At 40.1% G+C, this 15,378-nt stretch overlaps 3 protein-coding genes across 4 annotated transcripts; 1 reads left to right on the plus strand and 2 right to left on the minus strand.

Moving 5' to 3' along the window:
* The first annotated feature begins 603 nt into the window (after positions 1–603).
* Positions 604–1,667, plus strand: LOC137954825 (uncharacterized). Its single transcript, XM_068801730.1, has 3 exons — positions 604–913; positions 1,040–1,164; positions 1,253–1,667. The coding sequence occupies exons 1-3, from the start codon at positions 758–760 to the stop codon at positions 1,383–1,385; spliced, it is 414 nt and encodes a 137-aa protein (XP_068657831.1). The 5' UTR covers positions 604–757; the 3' UTR covers positions 1,386–1,667.
* A 620-nt stretch (positions 1,668–2,287) lies between these two features.
* On the minus strand, positions 2,288–11,378 carry LOC137954824 (1-phosphatidylinositol-3-phosphate 5-kinase FAB1B-like). Of its 2 annotated transcripts, none has more exons than XM_068801729.1 (11): positions 9,601–11,378; positions 8,410–9,042; positions 8,114–8,267; positions 7,677–8,021; positions 6,719–7,594; positions 6,297–6,628; positions 6,081–6,204; positions 5,807–5,977; positions 3,729–5,231; positions 2,927–3,193; positions 2,288–2,780 (listed from the first exon to the last, which is right to left on the minus strand). In XM_068801729.1, the coding sequence occupies exons 1-11, from the start codon at positions 10,218–10,220 to the stop codon at positions 2,442–2,444; spliced, it is 5,364 nt and encodes a 1,787-aa protein (XP_068657830.1). In that variant the 5' UTR covers positions 10,221–11,378; the 3' UTR covers positions 2,288–2,441. The 2 variants fall into 2 exon arrangements, with proteins under 2 accessions (XP_068657830.1, XP_068657829.1); XM_068801728.1 differs by having other exon boundaries at positions 8,410–9,153.
* A 1,601-nt stretch (positions 11,379–12,979) lies between these two features.
* On the minus strand, positions 12,980–15,088 carry LOC137956662 (uncharacterized). The gene is made up of 2 exons (XM_068804236.1): positions 14,844–15,088; positions 12,980–13,897 (listed from the first exon to the last, which is right to left on the minus strand). Exons 1-2 carry the CDS (start codon positions 15,051–15,053, stop codon positions 13,565–13,567), a joined length of 543 nt encoding a protein of 180 aa, XP_068660337.1. The 5' UTR covers positions 15,054–15,088; the 3' UTR covers positions 12,980–13,564.
* Positions 15,089–15,378: the final 290 nt, after the last annotated feature.

A 15,378-nucleotide genomic window follows, 5' to 3' on the forward strand; every position in this document is an offset into this window, starting at 1 on the left:
CTCTTTAAAATACATTCCTGTGTTTTTCACATAATCACCCGACCTTCTTAACATTTATTGCAGAGGGTAGATTGATATTTAGCGGCAAGCGAAGACGCACCCACATGGGCAGCAGAGTCAGAGAGAGAGAGAAGATGAACTATTGTTTGGTTATTTTCTCGTTTAGGCAGTCTATGGTGGGTGCTTCCCTGTCGGCATCCCCACCGCCCATAAGAACACCATTGTTCTGCTTTCAATCAAAAACACTTTAGAGCAAGGACTTCCATTACAAGTACAGAAGCTGCATAATTTCAATATTAAAAAAAGGAAAACCTTCCAATCCCCACCAATCAATTCGTTGGTGTTTTCCGGTAACAAGCAGATGAGACAGCGAATTAAAATTAATAAAATAATGGTAACGAAGCCATTCTTAGTCGAAATCCACTGATCATCGTGTCAGAAAAAGTCTTTCCCGAACAATGAAAAGATAAGCTTCGTCGGTCCCTCAAACGAATATGTAAATGCAAAACTGACGTGACTAATTTCTGTAGAAACAATACAGAGGTTAACCTATTTAGTCCTTCTCTTGTGCTGTTTCTTATTCACGCGCTTACTTCCAAACCATCACAGCTGCTCCATTCTATAAACAATCATTCAAAAGCCAACAATAGCAACCACCCATTTATTCCATTCTCTCCTCTCTTCCTCTCTCCTTATTCTTCTTCTTCGTCTTCTTCTTCTTCTTCTTCTTCTTCATCTGCTGTAGGTTCTGAATTTAATGGCGATCAGATTGTCATCCCCTCACGTTGCAATTTCCCGGGGAAGCACTACTTTCAACAAGAAATATGCTGGGAGAGTGCACATGCTTCACTCGGATCAAATCCATCCCAATAAAACTTCCACTAGCTTGATCAAGTCTTTCCCTGTCAACAAGGTATAAGACTCTGGAGAGATGTTGTTGAATTATGTATAGTTCGCACTCCCAAAGCTCTCCCACCTTTCTCTAAAGCCTTTTAATCCTCCGATTAATGGTTTCTATCTTTTAAATTCCTTGTAACAGGTTTTCGAGGATCAATCAAGGGGGATCCTCTGTTACAGAGATGAAGCAGGAGAGTTGATTTGTGAAGGTTACGATGAAGGTCCCCGCTTTTACCAGCCAACCGAGCAAAAGCTTTACTGTAACAGGTGAGTGGAGAACTCCGATTCAGTAATTCAATAATTGATGAAAGAGTATTTTCTCATTTGCACCGTCACTTCAATTGCAAGAATACAGAGAGCTCGAGATTGTTGATCTACTGAAACAAGCCCGGCTTCAGATTACGAAAGAAGTTGAATTTCCTTGTATCAGATGGAGAGTGGGTGTTGAAGATGACTTCCATTCCGAAGATTACAAAGGGCTCTCCTAACACAGTCAGCTTACGCCTCATTTCCTGCAGAATTAAAAACGAAGACAGATTAATCTTTCTTGAACCGTGTGTATATAATGGACGATTAATCTTTCAATTGCGCTTATTCGAACATGTAAAGGATGCTGAATCCTTTCACCATTCTATCTTCTAGAGGGTATAATTTTCTCTTTTACGCGGCGAACGTCTGCTTCCTCTCCAGAGGAATTTGATGCTTAATAAGAACTTTTGACTTCCAATGGGAAAGTGGTATTTGTTCTCGTCTTTTTTTGTCTTTCGTTACTTCCTTGCCGTTGCCTGTAATGATTCTGAACAATGCTGGTACGCAATAAGCATTCTTTTTTATGCTATCAGAAAACAACAATCAGCGTTCCAAAATCCTAATCAAAGCGACGCCGAGAAGGAAACTGTAAAAAGGCATATGAAAGAAGGAAGAACAAAATACTCCATTGAAGGAGCTGAGAAGTCTAAATCTCGCAACAGAGACGTAACAGGAGGTAGTCATGTAGATTAATGTAATAGTGATCATCAATGGGTAAAGCTGTTGAATCTCTAAAAGTGACTGTTCGACGCTCGAAACGCTGTTACTTAAAGGTCAGTCACATATGGAAGGGGCAAGATGACAGATTTCTTGCTTGTTAAAGAAACAAATTAAAAAAAACAACAAAAAAAGAAGCAAAACGCATGAATCCATTAACCAAGAGAAGAAAAGTGTAGCCAGTATATTAAAATAAATACAATAAGATATGGTACAGTTATTGCAAGGAAGAGGTCGTCTAATCATACCATACCTCTCTAGGAAGAAAATTGTGGTGGCGCATTTTGAGTAGCCTTTCTTCTTCTTCTGCTTCTTCTTCACCTTTTTTTTTAAACAAATAATGCACAAATCTAACACAAGGACATGATGAATGAGGCTGCCTTACAAAATTTAAAATATAGCCAAATAAAAAAATATATGGAAATGGAAAAAAAAAGAAAAAAAAGAAAAAGAAACGGGATATTGATTTCCCAACTTACACTTGACATTTACAAGAATGGTTTTGAATTTCTACAGAATCATTCGAGCGATTGGTTCTGAGGCTGCTGGTTCTGGTTCTCTTCAATGTTGAGGTCCGACTGGGAGCCACTGGGAATGATGGTGGGTGGAGACCACTGATCAGGAACCATGAGAAAATACGCAGACATTGCTTTCCTGAACCGCTTCTTATACTGTTTGGGAGAGATGACTGTTGGAGAAGCATTTTTGGGGCCTCCCAAAATGCCTGACGCCTTCACCCAAGTTTCCAAGTGTTTGTCCCATGTATACTGCCTCATGAAGTCAATAATACCCAGCACCAGCTCGTGCTTTTCTTCGTCCACTCCAACCAACAATGAGTAGTCCATCACATCGATTGACTGTAAAAGATCCAGTTCACAAAGAACCGCATTAGCAAAAGACAGAAAATGAATACAAGACCTAACTTTTATTACAATCCCATTGAGCGAGCCACTTTGGCTGCATGTTATCAACTAAAACAGATCATATTGGAACCCAAGCATACCGCAAGAAATGAAGTATCGTTCCACACAGCTCTCTCCAGCAACCGCTTTGCCTTGTTCCCCACAAAAATTGGAGATGTGGGCATGGCTTCAATCAGGTTTTGGTCCAAAAGGACCTTGTTGTTTCCACTTGAATCTGGGTTATATCTTGATCGAGATGACCCCTTGAGATCATAAAGCCTTGTTACATTTCGACCAAAAAGAAGGTTCTCCATGACCAACACGTCCATCCTTGACTCTTTTCCTCCTTTCAGGTTCTTTGACGTAACCTTTTCAATAGTAGCACACACAAATGAATGGAAATTTCAATTCCAAAGCCAAACAGTAAGTATTAAAGGCACTTTTATTAGAAAAAAAAAAAAAAAAAGCACCAAAGGTAGCCATAAGGCAGTGAAACAAGGAAAAAGAAGAAATTTTTTTTAGATTATTTCCCAAATGCACTACACAATCACTGATACATCTAATCTAATAATATTTCGCTGTTATATATTTTCCTGTTACAATCATTCAATGTGAACCTGATCAAATCTTTTGAAGCAAATTCAGTTCTCCCTAGCTTAGCCACGAACTGTTAATCAACTTCAAGAAGAACAGCATACTCTCTAGTTTCCTTTATGTACAATGGAAGCCTAATCCACTAGATGCCTTATGACTGTAGGCTCTCCAGTTTCAATTTATAGCAGATAACTACAAATTTTGTGACTACGGACTCTGGGTTGTCAATGAAATTTTCTTTTGAATAAAAAAGACAGAAAATAAGAAAGTAAACAAGATCGAAAAGAGATGCTTATGAATGTCCTTCACCTGATAAATGCCCAAAATTTTCGCCAAGCAGGTTGGGCTTCCTGAAGCAATTGACTCTGACAGGTACTTGAAATACTCAGGAGCAAACTTGATAAAAGATTCCAGTTCTGTCTTCGTCACCTGTTTAATAATAAACCTGTCATCTAATGTCTTTGCGAAAAACACATTGCTCTTTCCACCTTGAGCTCCCCATTTCCTACACCGACTAAGAGACCTTATAAAGTCTAGCTCCGACGGGCAGCAAATCTTTCTCAGAGCATCAAATCGCTTTGCATAGTAACAAGTTACAGTATATTTCACCTTCCCAAGCAGACCATCATCAAGAAAAGAGACTCTCACATGCATCGACTTTGTGTACAAAAGGGGGTCTGGCACTAGAGAGCTCCGGCTTCCTGACATGGACAAAAGACTATCTTCTATTGACCCAAAGCTCCTGAGAGAGTCATGGGAAATTTCATCAAAAGACTGAAATGAGTGAAAACTGCCTGAATCATAAAGTGGCAAAGACACTGCTGACTCCCCATGATTTTGTCTATCTCTTTCATCGGAAACTTGAAAATGATAATCTGGAGAAAGCAAAACATACGAGATGACACTAGTTGGTTCGTCATCATAGACAGGGATTACAGTTTCATTGACACCAACAGGAAGAAGCAGCCGTGCTCCCCCTTTATGCATCAATCCTCGGAAGCATGACATGTAAACAGGATTATAGTTGCCAAGAGAGTCGAGTTTTGGGATGCCAGATCCGGAAACCTTGTTGAAAGAATGGTAAAAACTCAAGAAAGGTGTTCCAATCCAGCTTGAAAAGTCATCAGCATGGTCAGCTGCCTTAGTAGTTACTGTGGAACCCAATGTTTGGGTAACTTCTGGCCGACTTTTATCTTCTCCATTCATAAAATGCTCTTCTGACTTTGCCACTGATGCAGTTGATTCGGCTGTTACTGTGGACTCAGGTGAAACAGAATCAGGAAATGCAAAGCCATTCTCTTGTGGTCTTACACTTGAAGGAGTAGTCTCACCCGTCCAAGCAGCATCCAAGGTGTCTGACAAATTTGCCACTAAAGGAAATTGTCCCTCGGAAAGGGCTCTTCGAACAGGCCCACCGGCATCAAGAAATTCAGGTTGATCACTGCTTTCTGCCCCAGCAAAATGCTCTGGGTGATTGAGTTCACCCTGATAACTAAGTGGAGAAAGGATCCCTTTGAGTGATGACTCATCACTCCTTGGGTTCGGCGGAAGTGCATTGCAACTGCTAACAGTTCTAGGTCTGGCAGCAATATCCACAAGCTTCTCAATGGAACTTGGCTTTTCCTTCAACTTCAGTGAAGAGGTATTCTGTTCTTCACATTGCCCATTTTCCAGATCAGCAGCATGGATTAGACGATGATCCCACACATAAGAATGAAAGAGCAATTGCCTCCTAAACCAATTGATCTCAAGAATATCAATTACTGGTTGACCTTTCTTAGGCTCCTTTTTCATGACTTTTCTGCGGGAATCCTAAAACAATGTGAAATATTTTGAAAGATGAGGATAACACTTCAAGAGCATCATAGGCCACATGATACATGGATATGCAACCTAGACCTGTAAATATACGATGTCTCACCCTTGAAAAATCATGGTCGAAAAGATAATGCAATAAAAATGAATAGTTTCTTATCTAAACATGTTAGCTCTTCCAGAAAATGATGATGGTGTCCATAAAAGATATGGTACCTTATGTCCAACTGATCATAGCTACCCAACTAGTAAAAAATTCAGAATATGGCTTGTCAGAGGGATATTTTAGAACCATGAGTCAGCAGCATGGTTCAGTGAAGGGGCCTTGTTTTTCCATCCCCAAGATGCCCAAATGCAACCCACGACATGAACCCAAAACCCCTTGTGACCTGAATAAACCACATGATACATATTGGATACACCATCTTTGCAAACAGTAGTCGATTGCCCTAATTGGCAAATACAGGTTTACCAAATCTGATGCATAGCCTACAGTTCATTGAAAGGCAGCACAGAGACATGCTATGATGTGTACCAAATACAGACACAGGAGGGGTGGGGGTTGTTGTCACCTCAAAATCTGCCTTCTCCTTCTGAAGTAAGGCTTCAAGTTCCCCAATGTGACGCCTTGATTCAGAGACTTTCAAGCCACTGTTGTGTGCACTTCCTCCACATCTTTTTTCTGCAATTTGGTGAAGAGCATTGAATACTTCAGTAAAGAGAAGTTCTGCCCCCTCCATAACCTGCTTAATAAAATGGCAAGGAGCTTGAAAGAGTTAGCATTTTTCTCATAGCAGGGAGGAAATTTGAACCAAGAGAAATCCAATTCATGGTGTGAAACAAAACCTCATTTGCTTCTTTTTCTATCCACTCCAGTAGTTGGTAATTGAAATCAAGTTTTGGTGGTGGCAAATAGACAGAGTGAACATCAATTGATGCATACCGAAAGCAAGCAACCATGTTCCCAAAACTGCTCATGTAACATCAGGAATAACACATGAGAAATATAATGACAATGAGAAGAGTGCATGTGTGTGTGTGTGTATGGAGAGAGAGAGATACCCATAAAAGCGAAGACAATCTCGATGCAGAGAATGACCACAGCTAGCAACCCTGCTGGCTGCAGCATGATTTGAGAAGCTGAGCTCCAAAAATTTACCGAAAGATAAACCCCAAGCAGCATCAGACATCACTATTCTTCGGGTTGCTGGTGGGAACCCATTAGTGCGAGGACACCTTAGACACCGGTGCCACATCCAGATCTTGCCCTCACGTTCTCCAGGCAACAGAAACTCTGGCAGCTTCTTAACAGAAATTGTGAGGCTACCTTGTCTATGTGTATAACAGTGAACATGAGCTTCAGTTGGCATATCACATGAACGGCATCGGAAGCACTAGTTAACAAGCAAACAACACTGTCAGTCCGCTAGATCACACTTTCCCTTCATTCGAGGTCTCACTAAATTTGGAAATTTTTAACTAACCTGATCAAATAGATGATCACGCAGAAATCTCCCCAAAGGCTTGTCAAAGCTGCCATAGTATTTGATGCGGAACAGATGTGCTCTTTCACACACAGTTCCTTTCCACACACAGCGAGTTGACAGGGACACCAGAATGCTCTGATGGTCAGAAGGAGATGGAGGAAACTCTTCCTTAGCAGATAGTTGTTCCTCTTTGAGGATATTATCTTGGCAAAGGCCCATCTCCGATGAGCCATTCTTGTTTCCAGTTGTATCAATACAGTCAGCTACAACCCTTCCTTCATCCAACATCACATCACCAGGGCCAATACGACCACCTGTGCTCATCTCAGTAGCTCTTCCGAAAATTTCCCTCCCTTCGAACTCATAAGCAGATAAGTTACTAGAAGGATGAAAAGGTGGTTCACCCCTGTCCACATGCTGTGTAAATTGTGGTGCCCAAACATCATTTTCATTACAGAACTGTTTTTGATTACTGGGGGCAGGAGAACAAGGTTTGATGAGGTCAGACAAGGTTTCAGGGATTGGAGAGCTCAAGCTCTTTGGTGTCACTGAACTTGCAGGCTCTTTTCTCTTATCAACAGGCTGGTCTAATTGAACAACTTGGTTGAGTTTTTGCAAATCTAAATCAGATTGTGACTGTTTGGAATTTGGAGCAACAAATCCAGGTATAGTAGAAATTGACCGACCAATACTGGAGGGTTTGTCTGGCAATGCCACAGTTATTGGAGATTTTAGTGGAAGTTCAGGAAGAGAGGCACCTTCATCTGCTAGAAAGGAAGTCTCTAAAGCCAAATGATATGCTGCAAATATTCCATATTGGATCACATGCTTCACTTTCTTTAGCTCATCACCATTAGCTCCTTTCAGCAAAATCTGAAAGTATATACATAACTAGAATTAATTAATAACTTCAAGGGTGCAAGAAAAAGACAGCTAATAAGTTTTTAGGGCATACTGTGCATCCCAGTGGCTTGGGACAGCCTTCAAAGAACATTAAAGTCTTCACCAATTTTTTGCCACCCTGGCCAGCACTTCCATGCTCTTCAAGACACTTCTCTACATGAAACATTTCACAGAGACCTAGTTTCTGTGATGAGAGATGATCAATTGAAGGAACAATCTGTGCTCCTGTGCAGCGGGCTATACGCTCTAAAAGAGGTCTTTTAACATTCAAAACAAGAGATATGTCTTTTGCAAGAAGATACTCTTGTGCAAAACGGGAAACAGATTTTTCCACTAAAAGGACATTAGGCTGCTGAGCATCAATCTTTGCAACAGCCATCTTCAAATGATCCATTTCCTACAAAGGAAAAAAAGTTTCAGTTTTTAAAAAGAGCAAAAAACAACTATGAGATAATCGATGATTTATTTTGGTTTTTCTTATACACAAACCTGCTGCAATAGGGTGTCAAAGCTGGATAGGAGATTCGAAACTCTCTGGTATTCAAGGGCCCCTCCTAAGATTAGGATACGAGGGTTTTTTATTTTTGAAGTCATGCGCCTGTGAGCCACATTTTTCTTACAAACCACCCCTCTCACCACTTCACTGAGAAAACAATCAGAATACTATGTTATATGAAAGAAAAATTATCTAGTTCTAGTTTTTCTCATTTTCAAAGTCAAGCAAAGGCCAACACAGTTTTTCCTTCTTCTTTTTTTAACAAAAAGCTAAATAATGAAAAACCTACCTCTCACTGCGACGCCCACAAGCAATACATTTAACCTTCACATATCCACCAGGATCCATTCCTCCACCTTTACTTGTGTCAGGTTTGAGGACGGTTGCAGCTTCCCAGGATAAGGATGTAATTATATCCAACCAGCTTTCCTTGTCTTCCTCCTCACCCACAGGAAGATTCTCCACTTGCAAAAGTTGAGAAACCAATGCCCTAAAATGCCCTTCAACAACACTTTTCATGGCCTTTCGATGCTCCTCACTTGACCTGTCTCTACTTCGGTACTCCCCACTACCAAAGCTGCTTGAAGACCGAAGCTGTCTCCACTCACCAGTAGCATCTTCATCGTCGTCATCATCAAACAGAACAGCTTCTCTATCATCTTCTTCATCTTCTGGCTCAGGAGGAAGCCATAGTAGCCCATTGTTCTCAAAATCCACAGGCTCAGATTCTGAATTTTCCACCCCATATATAGAAGATGAAGGATCACAACATTCTTCACCATGATAATCTCCATCTGCTTCCTCCCCAAGCCTTTCAACAGTAAGTGAAACTTGAGATTCAGCACCATCATGTGTAGGAGAACTCAAATCTTTGATATCACTATTTTCTTCTGCGGGGTGAATTTTGCGTGATCCGTAGCCACTGTCAACATCATCAAACTCAACTTGGCCATAGTATTCAATAGAAGGCTGAAAATGCCTAGTCTCAGAATTTGAACGGTACACACCATATTCATCATCCTCATCATCACTCCTATAGAAAAATAATAAAGCATCAAATATTTCTTGAATAATCTTTTAAATACAAAAAATAATGACCATGTTGGAAGATCTTGCAGGTGTCAAACAAGCAAAGATGATGTCTTGGATGCTACTACGGGTACAGAGCACTGGAATTGAGTACATACTAAACAAGAAGATAAGTTTCAATTCAGTTTAGTAACAAACATGTAAGGATATATGTACATAATACACAAGCACATACATGCATTATACCACACATAAAGATGTAATAGATATTAGGAGCAATAAACTTCCATATCAAATCTAAAAGACAAACATCATGTAATTTCTAGAATTGTATAAATTTGTACAAACTATAGCAAATTGAGATTAAAAGGACAAATTGTCTTTTAATCTTCACCAAGAAACACAGAAAGCATGAGGAAAAAAAAGCCAATGAGGGATAAGCACAATATACCTGTTCATGCAAAACCCAAACCGGTTAAGAGATGAGTCACCGATATCAGTGATTTGATCGGTGTTCCTTCCAGATGTAGCTGTGTCTTGCTTTTCAGGACACATTTCCATTTGGGCAGATTGACCTGGACTAAAGCTGGAACCGTACTGCACTTGTTGATAAGGTCCAGTTGAATAAGGCACTGAAGAACCAACTGTGCTACAACTATTACCAGTGACACTAGACTTAGTACTACCCAAACTCGTTGCAGAAGGTGAAGGACTAAGACCTGGACTGGACAAGTGAGTGCCATTATCTACAGCCAACATGTCTTGTTGCCATTGCTTGAAACAATAATTACACACTCTGACACGGTCCCATTCCTCTCGACCACCTTTGGGTTCATCAGATGGGGCTGGAATTGAGTTTGCAGTACACTTTGCACAAAAGACGCGACCACAAAGACGGCAATGGTGTCTACGATTGATGAGGTTGAATGGACTGTCACATTCGTAACAAACCCTACAGCTATGATCAGGCATCCAAAAGTCCCTCGACAGATTTGCTGGCTCGGTCCTTCGAGGGATCCAGGATTTCACCACATCAACCAAGTCTGAGAACCTCTTCTCGGGGGTGTCCATCGACAAAAACCCTCCCAAGCCCACTCATTTTATGAAAATAATCATTGGCCAATTCCAAGTTTCAATCCCCAATCCCCATCCATGCCAAAAAACTGAAGCCAGAGCAGTGTTCTGAAACTCTGGAACTGAATAATAGGTGTATTAAATCCTTATAAGGAAACTATAAACCAGGACATGTGATGCTTGTGCTCTATTTATTGATTCCCGAGCGTCAAGTCCCTGAGTATTCTTCCAATCGCAGTTTAGATCGAAACCTCCAAACAACTGATTCTGAAGTTCTTGATTCCAATGCCAGAAACACCTTGCCCGATTCAAATCCTCCAAAACCCTTTTGCAAAATTTCTATCTTTATATAAGAAAAAACCTTCCTCAACAAAAGCAGCTGATACCTCTCATTCATGCGAAGATAGACAGAAAATAGACCCAAAAAAAATACCTAGTATGGAACATGTGAAGGCAAATCTTAACCTGAAACCACGTTCTGATGCACCAGCAGAGCCTTTCTAAGCAAGTAACCCAATTCGGATTCCTATCTCTCACACAAGAATCTCTTGAACAGTTCTCGTAGGACGACACACCAATGGTTCAGCAAAAAGGAATCCAAGCTGGACGAGAACATCTATTTCAATGCCAAAGTGTAAGCATAAATTCCAACCACGACAATTCAAATTCCAAAGGCATCAAAATTGGTAGAAAAAACAGACCCAGCTATCAGAACCCAATCTTTCCAACACCAAATTCCCCAAAAAAACTGAAAAACATCCCGAATTTCATCGCTATCACCAAGAATAGGCCCGAAAAAACAGCCAACTGCATTCAGAATTACATCAAGATCTTATAAGCAGCGGATAAAGATTGCCATATGGAAAAAGCGAGGCACATACGCAGAGAAAACGATCAACAAAGGAAGAAGGCGAAGATGGGAAGCGCGTGAAACACTGGTATAGACTATTCAACGATCGAGAACCTTTCACCGTGGTCGAAAATTCGGAAAAGATAGCCGGAAAAAGGGAGAGAGATCAACCGGCACCTGTGATTCCTCGCATTTTCCAGAAATTCTATCAAGAAATTGTCAAGGTTTTTTTTTTTTTTTTATTGGAATCACGGAAATTTAATCTGACACCGTTAAAAAATCAAATGAATTTTATCTACCTTCCGGAGTCGTTCGTTTTGTTTCTCTTTTTTCTCCTCGTTTTATTCCCTTTTTTCCTGTGGCAGAGAAAAAGACCCCCTTCCACTCTTCAGTCTCTAATGTAACCTATTTTTCAAAAACCAATTTAATTCAATATTCGTAATTGTTTTTATACTTTATAATTATTTAAATTAATTCCAAATAAAATGTAATTTAGAAAATAAAAAATCTCTTGCCAACGGTGCGTGGACAGGGTAGCAATCATCGTACGATCACAACATTACCATAATAACCTCAGTACTCTTACCATGGAACGGTCCAATCGAGGGCAGTCTTGTCCCGTTTCCGCACGGCTCGAAATACAAATTACAGCCCCTCTTTAGATACATAATTCAAACGATCAGCACCGTTGATCGTAATTAAAGATCCAGGACAAGAACCCTAACTTTTAATAATTACCAATAATTACTCCTAAAAACAGCAATGAACGCAGCATCGCGGGACCAGAAAAAAATGAACCGGATAACTCTTGATCCAGTCCAGTACTCCGTTAATAGCTGCTTCATTAATTAACTCGTACAAATTAAGGCTTATGAATGAGACTTTAAAATTACGCGTGTTTTTTAATTACGCTGTATCTTGGTGCGACTGGTTGCCAGTGATCCTCATCTTAATAGCTATAACGCCGTGTCGTATTTCATTGAGAATGTGCCAGGATTGATCGTTTCAGGCTAACGGAGGAAGGGTGTTGTTGACGCATCTAAGCAGCAAAGATTCGTCGACTATGCAGCGGGCTCGACTTCCCAGTCTCCGGCCGAACTTCATCGATCGAAGGCAAATGGAATAAAAGCGCGTAAGCGAGTTCACGTGATTCAAGAGTCAAACCTCTGTGAGAACTGCGAAGCGTTCTGGTTTCAACGTGTTTGTTAAAATGTCTGTGAGAGAAACACTCCACAGGCGCTGTTGAAAATCGGTCGGGGCGATTCAAGAGTCCATCAATGCAGTACAAGAGGAAGCTTTCTTAGAGGACCAGGCGACTGCGACTGTCTCGTGTCGTCCGTGAGTCCCAATTTGCGGCAGATTTTCTCACCAGAATTTGAGTTGCTAAGAACAGCCTCATTGGATTATAGGATTCTGAGTATTAAAATCGATTACAAGGGATTATAAGAGTGAATAAAGGAAAAAGAGCATAGTGAAATAGTTTTGGATGTTTTGCATTAATCATATTTACAAAGCACACCTTATTAAGGGTTCTTACCCAGTTTCCATTAGAGATTCATTTGTTTGAGTTATCTCCAATTTTCTTATCACTGTCGAAGGTTTTTTCTTCTTTTTTTCTTAGAACTATGCAGATGGCTTTCACTAATGTCCCATTTGCTTCTTATTCGATCCTTTCCGAGTACTAAATTACAATGACTTTTACAACAGATAAGCAGTTTCCAGAAACTAGCAATTAAGAGTATCAAAGATAAGAAAAGCTTCCCTTGATAGGCATTTGCTTCGCAGCTACGGCATGAGAAAACACAAGGATTCTGGTAAAGTTAGAAAAGGAGAGATTTCTTCCCCTCGCCACAAATTAAATTGAAAAAGAAACAATCGAAATTGAAGAAACAGGGTAAGGCACTAGTTGGTCTTTTGACTCCCCATAAAAGAAAGCAACCTTTGCTTCTCAATTATCACTTTACAGAACTACTACTAAAAAAAATAACAGGTTTCATGTACATTTTCCTTCCAAATTGAAATCAAAAACAGTGTTTCAAAATGGAAGTAGTTAAATACAGTACAAGTATACAATACTAATTTGGGGGAATTTATCTACTACTACAGTGCCCAAAAACAGACACATTCCAACAAATCTGTCAGGGGAGTATGGTTCCGCACTAACTACAGGTTTGAGCAGGCTTCCATATCTCTATAACTACAACATCCGATCTGTCTTTCCCACAGAAAAGGCCACACGACTGTCTTTCAGCAGAGAATGAGCAGGTATTTACTATTTATACAATGCCACTCACCTTTTGCTGAAAAATGCAGTTCATCATGAGCAAGAGGTTCTATCTGGCAGAGATTAGCTGAAAGTCAAGTCTTGCAGGTTTATGAGCAGAAATTTCAGTTTTCTCTGAAAAACTTACCCAATCACTTGCAGTTGTGCTATGTTTTTATATTTAGATGCTCTCAGGTAGTTCCATCAAGTTCTAAGCCTCTTCAGGGTTTACCGCTTATGCATATCTTTGTCTCCAGAATCATTATTGAGCAGGATACTTCCCCTGTAATTTGTTACTCCAGTGTCAGTTTTGGGCAAGCGCCCAGAGTACATCAATGAACTGGTAAGTGCAATCCGAGCATCTCGAAATGGCGCTATGCATTTATCTTTTGCAAACTGGATGCAAGACTCTCTAGAAGCTGCAAGGCATGCCAACATCTCACACTCTTCACATTTCTCCCTCTCAGCAAAATCCACTGGTGAAATTCTGAATAAGGTGTTCCACCATGGAGGTTTGCATTTGTTGGATGCCCTAATTGAACACCCTACACGAGCTCCTTCCTTAAATAAAAAAATGCATTTATTCAGTATCTTTCAAAGAATAAAAAGTTCATCTCATAATTCAGCTAATCATCCAGCTTGGAACTTAGCAATGTTTCAGAAGATAACAGCAATAAAGCTCAATTTCCTTTCATATTGATAAGAGGGTTTTCTAGAAAAAGCCTGGGAACATACTAGCATAAAAAAATCTTTTCTTGAGGCGATATTAGCACAAAATTCTCATATGTGACAAAGTAGGAACTGAAGCAGGATAAGATAGTTCTGTATGTTTGTTTTGAAAATTATTCCAACAAGTATAGAGCACTGTCAATCTTGGCTGCTAGAACTCTGCAGTCATGAGCTGGTTTGTACTCCAACTTAAATCTGTGCAGCTGATTAACTTACTGCCCGGCAATACTAGAGCCAACCAGCTCGGCCAGCTGCGCAACTAAACAAAAGTTAAAAGGCTAATGATTTATTGGCCAAGGTTCACCAATGGCCAAGCAATACAGATATAAATAAGACATAACGATTTATAGAAATGATTTCCCGTAAAATGAAAGTATCCACAAAATACAGCAGGGGAGAAACTACAAACTTAATTAACACGATCCATAAAAAATCGTTTTTTTTCACAAATAATCACATGAGCTGCAGCCGTTTCTGATTTTTCTTCAGATTCAAGCAATCTAAGAGAGAAAATAATTTCCCAAGAAAGAAATGAAAAAAAAAAAAAAACATGATACATCAGTAAACATATTAACCACGCCAAAATCCACAATCCTCAACATCCGTGTGTATTACCACAAAGTTGAGAGGCGCGGAGAAAGTCCGAAAAAGATTAAGATAATTTACGCATAACCACCACCACCACTACGAAATGAAACAAAAGTTACTAACAAATCGCACGTAATCTTCATTATCAGAAGCCTGTGCCAACATAAAAGCATGAAACCAAATAGACTACCTCACATTGTTCGATTATTTTCGATTGCGTCTGTTGAAACGCGGATGTCCAACTACGGTCGTCTCGGAAGGCGAGAACGAAGGGGCCGACGGAAGGATCGTCAGATAACCCAGCCGGAATGGGTCCCCTGAGCAAAGGTACCGGAGGATCGAACAAAACTACTGTCTGGGAAGCGGAAAAGTGATCCATGTCGCTCCCTGCAAACGCCATCCACCGAGTGCTAGGGTTTACGAAAAGTTCTAGGGTTTTTTATATCGCAAGAAGGTGAAACTTCAGGTCAGCCGTTCCAGTCATGCATAAGGCCCGTAAGAAATAAGAAGAAACGAACGAGGACAGCTGAAGGTGGTGGGCTTTAGCCCATTAAAAACAGAAAACTTTTGACCCCTGATTATTATTGAAGAGCAGATACGGAAGAGTCTTACGGGAGGTCTCACAGAAGAGTTTCAATTAAAAAATATTTTAGTTATGTTAATTTTTTATTTATTTTATATTATTTAATTATACTAGATCTTATTGTTAAAAATTATACTTTGGG

Source organism: Aristolochia californica, unplaced genomic scaffold, assembly GCF_029961685.1.
Source record: "Aristolochia californica isolate CCGP_79_NKW_82.1479 unplaced genomic scaffold, dmAriCali1.0.hap1 SCAF_2, whole genome shotgun sequence".
Lineage (NCBI taxonomy): Eukaryota > Viridiplantae > Streptophyta > Magnoliopsida > Piperales > Aristolochiaceae > Aristolochia > Aristolochia californica.

Coding starts and splice junctions, on each gene's coding strand:
- LOC137954825 (XM_068801730.1), top strand. CDS start 758: ATGGCGATCAGATTGTCATCCCCTCACGTTGCAATTTCCCGGGGAAGC. Junction 914..1,039: donor AGTCTTTCCCTGTCAACAAG/GTATAAGACTCT, acceptor TCCTTGTAACAG/GTTTTCGAGGATCAATCAAG. Junction 1,165..1,252: donor CAAAAGCTTTACTGTAACAG/GTGAGTGGAGAA, acceptor GCAAGAATACAG/AGAGCTCGAGATTGTTGATC.
- LOC137954824 (XM_068801728.1), bottom strand. CDS start 10,220: ATGGACACCCCCGAGAAGAGGTTCTCAGACTTGGTTGATGTGGTGAAA. Junction 5,978..6,080: donor TAGAAAAAGAAGCAAATGAG/GTTTTGTTTCAC, acceptor TTTATTAAGCAG/GTTATGGAGGGGGCAGAACT. Junction 2,781..2,926: donor ACGATACTTCATTTCTTGCG/GTATGCTTGGGT, acceptor GATCTTTTACAG/TCAATCGATGTGATGGACTA.
- LOC137956662 (XM_068804236.1), bottom strand. CDS start 15,053: ATGGCGTTTGCAGGGAGCGACATGGATCACTTTTCCGCTTCCCAGACA. Junction 13,898..14,843: donor AAATAATCGAACAATGTGAG/GTAGTCTATTTG, acceptor TTTTTATTTAAG/GAAGGAGCTCGTGTAGGGTG.